This window comes from Hibiscus syriacus, unplaced genomic scaffold (assembly GCF_006381635.1).
Source record: "Hibiscus syriacus cultivar Baekdansim isolate YM2019G1 unplaced genomic scaffold, ASM638163v2 tig00110383_pilon, whole genome shotgun sequence".
NCBI lineage: Eukaryota > Viridiplantae > Streptophyta > Magnoliopsida > Malvales > Malvaceae > Hibiscus > Hibiscus syriacus.
In genome coordinates this window covers 1426460-1432326 of record NW_024062714.1, presented here as the reverse complement: position 1 = coordinate 1432326, position 5867 = coordinate 1426460, and the positions used below count along the sequence as shown (strand labels likewise).

The 5867-nt window shown below is 33.8% G+C and overlaps 1 protein-coding gene across 1 annotated transcript; it reads right to left on the bottom strand.

Annotated features, from left to right (window-relative positions):
- Positions 1-570: 570 nt before the first annotated feature.
- LOC120121889 (GDSL esterase/lipase At5g45960-like) lies at positions 571-2579 on the bottom strand. Its single transcript, XM_039141177.1, has 5 exons — positions 2267-2579; positions 2000-2130; positions 1596-1829; positions 873-1143; positions 571-765 (listed from the first exon to the last, which is right to left on the bottom strand). The coding sequence occupies exons 1-5, from the start codon at positions 2544-2546 to the stop codon at positions 572-574; spliced, it is 1110 nt and encodes a 369-aa protein (XP_038997108.1). The 5' UTR covers positions 2547-2579; the 3' UTR covers position 571.
- Positions 2580-5867: the final 3288 nt, after the last annotated feature.

The window sequence follows — 5867 nt, the reverse complement described above, 5'->3', positions numbered from 1 at the left end:
AAAACTATGAAAATTAATTAGGGTTTATAAAGTTCTCAAATTAATATTTGATCTAATTATAATTAAAATAAGATTATAAAAACTAATATTTTATAAATAGTGTATTTTAATTAAATATTTAAATTCTCAAGTTTTGTACTTTATAATTTAACATTTTATAAATCAATTTAATGATGCTTATCGTTATCGTATTCGCGGGTCATAAAATTTTTCAATTTGATATTACTTTCAAACATCACTCAAAATATAAAACATTATTACAAAATGATATGGTTGTATCATGACGTCATGAACCATATCTAAAACATGTCAGATATTAAATTGCAGACGAATTTATCTTATCATACAGAATGTAATAAATTACATCAGTGAAAAAATAAAATCCACACACATATGTACTCTAATTCTAAATCATTAAAGCTTTTTTACTAAGGATTTCAGAAACATATAAAATTCTCAATAATTTTGTTGCATTAAATTTAGATGTGACAAAGCATTTAATGGACCACTACACCTACACATGCAAAGAAATATATTATCTTAGTTATATTATTTATTAACAAATCAAATATCAGTCTTGAATCATTGAATCAACCACAGGACGACTAGCCATAAATAACTTGGTGTATGTTTTTTCAGTTGGGTGAATTGAATCGAAAAATACATATTTTGATGCATCGAAGCACACAAATGATTTAGGGTTGCACAAAAATCCTGCTTCTAATAAACCACTCCCACAGCATCCATGGCTAACCTCGTCAAAATCTACAGAGAAATTCAGAGGGAAAAGGAAGGAAAAATAACAGATGAGAAATTAGAAGATTATGCTTACCACTATATTTTTATAGGAAAAATTAGAAGATTATGTTTACCATGTTTTCCAAGGCCTTCAATCATATCAACCAATGGTGTGAAAATGTCGATATAAGTGATCTTTGCACCGTGATGAGCTAATATACTCTGCATGGAATTGAGTTCATTTTGGAGCACTTGGTTATATTCCACTGCAGCCCGAGAAAACTTTTCAATGCAACCACGTTCAAGGATGGCGTTTTTGGAATTGAGTGTGATGACGGCCGGCAAACAACCCGTCGGGGGCAGTCCTGTAACCGAGATTCTCCGAGCTCCTTCATCCCATAAATCCTGCGGTGAAAAGAGATACTAATAAATTAGTCAAAGCATCAAAGTTGCGGGGGTTGAAGAGTAGTAGTACTGCATGCTTGTCCATATTTAAATGCCTTCTTAAAGACTGTCCCCCGGCAAGTTGATTGCAATAAGTTTGGACCCTTGGATTCCTTTCGACCCTTTCTATAGGACATGTTGGTTCATAGTCTTCAGACCCAAGTTCCGGTTATCGTACAGACTTAACTAGCTTTAAATTATGCAACGAATATATGTACTGATGTCGCGTAATTCATAGTCGAATTGCCAACTTTTGAGGTAAAAGCAAAGTACATATCTTTGTTCTCTGTACGTTACAAAAAAATATAAAATTATCATTTTCTTTGTAATAATTGACCAAAGAACTGTTAGTTGTAGTTTATTTCGATGTTACATTTAATCCAATTGGTAAACCTGCTGTACTTAAGCCAAACCTGCAGGACTTGCTTCAAATTTTGCAACACGAACTGTTGATAAGCTGAGGCTGTATAGTTCTTTCGTCGAATTGGTAAGGTGAAGTAGTTTACAACGAAGTCATTAGTGCCACAACTGACGAGAAACACAGCTTCTTTGATAATAGCTTCCATTCTTTTCTTTCCAATGGCAGACTGCAGTCGGTTTTTATACTCTTTAAAATACTCCAGCTGCTTTGGTAATGAAATCACGCTCTGAGATTCAACATATTAACATTTAAACTTAATTCACTTTTCACGTTATATATGGATAATCATTTGAAAATAAACATGATGGTTTCTTAACCTTACTCATGTAGTTCAAAAACTATACCGTTAGTATATACATATCAAAGAGAGAAAAGGTAAAAGGGAGAGATGCCAACAGATATTTGTGCTGTAAGTGGATCGAGTCCGGTGCCGGCGGAGGCGAAGCTAACTCCTGTCATCAGCTCCTCAATGCTAAGGTTGGGATCCAAATATGGTGGCAAATATTCCTTTATGCCTATATATGAAACTGCCAATATGCACCAATCCAGAGTAAGCTATAAAACGAACTAACATTTAATTGCAACATATAATGTTGCTGTTTAGTGCCAAAAGAAATCAATACCAAATATCAGTTTCATTTCAATGAATAATTATCAACCTACCAACGAGATCGGTGGTGAGCTTCCCGTTAGTGAACCTTCCGGTCGGAGTTTGGCCTTTAAAATCCATTCCGTAAGGAGGAAAATTGCTCCTAAAGAGGGTCCGCACATAGTTGTTGTTCCCAGGATCCACCGTGGAATCTCCAAAGACAAAAGCAGCCGTGATCTTGTTGTTGAAGGGCCTTGGGAGTACCAAAGCTTCAGCATTAGCAACGAAAAGCAATGACATGCAGAGAGAGAGAACAGTAAGAAAAGGAAGAGAACATGATTGATAAAATTCCATGTGATCTGCTAGTTTTGATTGTGGGAACCGAGTACGCGGACTGATTTATGATACTTGAACGTATGGGGGATAAGCTTATTTTTATATAGACTCCCATTAGTGAGTGTTATTCTTTTGACTTTCGTAAAAATGAAAGTGGGTCATGCTCAAACAACCTGTTGAAAATTCTCGACAAAAACCATCCTTGTTAATGTACAGTGTGCTTTGTCATTGTTTCTATGTTAGTTTGGTCGATGTAGCTTGGAAACCTAACGTTTCCTGATTAGTCTAAGATTCTTAACAACCAAATTATACAGAGCAAGTATTACCAAAATAAATTTGCCAGAGGCTTTTTACATATGGGGATCAGTATCCTATGACCAAATTTGCTTTGGTAACTTAGCCGATGAACGTTGTACTGAACATTTTCTACATAGTATTAATTATATTGTACTGACCATTAATTGTATTTTATACACTTATAAAGATGTGGAGACACTTAATAGGAGGAAGCACAAGAAGAGGGAAAAAAGTTGACATTTGGTGAGGATGAAGATCCATAAACATAATAAGATGCAATGGGGAGGGCCATGGCTGGTGCATGCTGAGCAGATTCCTGTATATTTTAAGTTGTTTTCATAGGCATTCATCACCAAAAATACCAAAGTTATTAATAATAATATTTAGAAAGATTGCTAAGTTTTCAAGCCAATCCGATTGACAATGTATTTACAAAATAGCTTATGGACCACCCTGCCGTTGAAGCAAATGCCAATCACATGGGAAGCATAGTTTAGTGGGAGAAATTAATGTGGGTGTTGCAACTTTTCTTTTAATAAAACAGCTCCTGCTCCTAAATTCTGTGGTATGGAAAAGTACAACGAGATAGCCACAAGATGAGCGGATAAGTGGTTACTGAAAAAGATTTGAACATCTTATAATTTTGGTATTTAAATATATAATATTAATATGGAGTTAGAATTGCATTATTTTTTTTTAGAAATCACTAATTTTATTTAAAATAAGAAATATCTGAAATTATAATAAAGATTTACAATCATAATCGTAGATTAAGCAGACAATTTCCTATAATCATTGAAACAAAATTAATAACTTAAAATCACATAAAGATCATAGAAGTAAATATTAAAATCTAACCAAGAAAACTCAAACAAAGATAGATGCAAACAGATCTAATCGCATCGACAAACGAACCATAAAAGGAGATCAAGCTACTGAAAGACCATCAACAAGCCGCAAATCAGACTCGAATGACGTGGATGTTAAATTAACTCTTAGACAAAATAAGTGAAAACAACAACCAAACGACCGAAAAACTTTCTAAAATGTAGAAGAAAATGTGTCATACATGCAAACTTGTTAAAAAAAATAACAATAAAAAATACTGGCGGTATGCAACCAACATTAAAGTTGGTGTTGCACCTGATCAACAAGACAAAAAAAGGATGAACGACTTGTCAACGAGAGAAAACTAGGAGAAAAAACTGCATTATTAAATTATTTTTTTGAATTAATCACTAATATTCGATCTAATGGCCGACTAATCCAGATCGGGTACTATAGAAGCGAAGGCGACCCACCCAGCCCAATTTACTCCATTCGCAAACATCCGGATTCGAACTTTAACATTGCTTAAGAGTCGGCATTAATTAATTATTTATTAACATTTTAATAAAAGTTATGTATCATCAAGAATCCTATTTGATTTTTAAAATAAAAAAACAATATTGATATAAAAGAACTAGAAAAAAAGTTATTCTCCACCATGAATTTAACTCGTATAAACATTCCATATATGTCAGATTAAAGGGGTCCTAAATATGTTATGGCATGCAACCCATATTAGTAAAAAAATGTTAGTATGCTGCAAGAACTTCAATGGTGTGACACATGAACCACCACTTGCAATTAAACATTGAAACATTTAATTTCTTTTTCTTCTTCTTCTAAGGTTGGGCTCAACCACCAATTTACTTGAAAGCTGACCTAATTCTTAATTAGTAGCCAGAAAAACAGATATGCAAATAATAGGATTTTTTTTCTCTTTATTCTTCAAATATTTGGATAATAATTTTAATTGAGTGTCATTGTTGATAATATGAGGGACAACATCAATTCTCCCCGTTTCATTTTTTTATATTTATCTACTTTTTCTTTTGCCTTCTTTTATACTTTCTTGATTTATTTTTTTACGCTAACTTATTATGTGTTGAAAAATAATAGAAATTTTAAAATTTTGAGACATATATTATTTTATTAATAAAATTTAAGGTTTAAAAAATAAATTATTGATTTATATTTTACTTCATAAAAATCTCTAAAACGGTATATAATACACTCAAAACAACTAAATAATGAATGAGAATTTAATGTTTGATGAGTGTTCAGAATCGTTAATATTTGCTTGTTATTTCTTCGATTTTGTGGATTTATTGTTGCTGATTTGGTTGTGTTATGTTTATTTTCGTGCAGGGTCTTACTTTCCAGAATTAGTGATAAAACAGTCACATTCTGCAATTTTTTTTATTATTTGGTCACGGCTGGGGACATGGGCATGACACGTTCTGACGTGGCAATTTCTAGAAGGTCCAGTCAGCGACGATTTGTAGAAGATCTCACGAAATTTCACATGTTCTGCTCCAGCATGGTACCATAGGGAGTAACTGAGGACCAAATCAAACTTAGAGCTTTTCCTACATGAGCTCAAATGAATAGAATTTTCTTGACAGGTTTTTCCCTGCGGCGAAAGTAAGTGAACGACGAAGGAGAATACTTGGAATCAAGCAACTTGATGGAGAGTCACTTTACGACTATTGGGAGCGGTTTAAGAAGTTATGTGCTAGTTGCCCACAACATGTGTTAACTGAACAAACACTCCTTCAATACTTTTATGAATGATTGACTCCACTGGAAATGAATATGATCGATGCTGCCAGCGGCAGAGCCTTGGTGAATATGACTCATACTGAGGCTAGGGACTTAATTTCCACAATGGATGCAAATTCCCAACAGTTTCGCACGAATAATGAACCTCCTCGAAGGGTTAATGAGATAAGTTTGTCTTCTTTAGAAAATAAGATAGATAAATTAACTGAAGTCGTAAACTCTCTTGTTGCAGGAAAAATAAGATCAAATAGATCGTGTGGAATATGTACATTACCTGATCATCCAACAGACGGTTGTCCATTGATCCAAGATGATGCAGCAACTCAAGTCAATACAGTCGGGAATTTTCCAGGACCTCCCCAAAGAGCTTACAATCCCTACGACAATACTTACAACCCAGGATGGAGGGATCATCTGAATTTTAGTTAGGCTCAA

What these genes read in the sequence shown, in the direction of transcription:
- LOC120121889 (XM_039141177.1), bottom strand. Translation starts at nt 2,546, where the DNA reads ATGGAATTTTATCAATCATGTTCTCTTCCTTTTCTTACTGTTCTCTCT. An exon ending in CACTTACAGCACAAATATCT is followed by an intron (nt 1,830 to 1,999) that starts GTTGGCATCTCT and finishes GTTGAATCTCAG; the next exon opens with AGCGTGATTTCATTACCAAA. An exon ending in TGAAGGCCTTGGAAAACATG is followed by an intron (nt 766 to 872) that starts GTAAACATAATC and finishes ATTTCTCTGTAG; the next exon opens with ATTTTGACGAGGTTAGCCAT.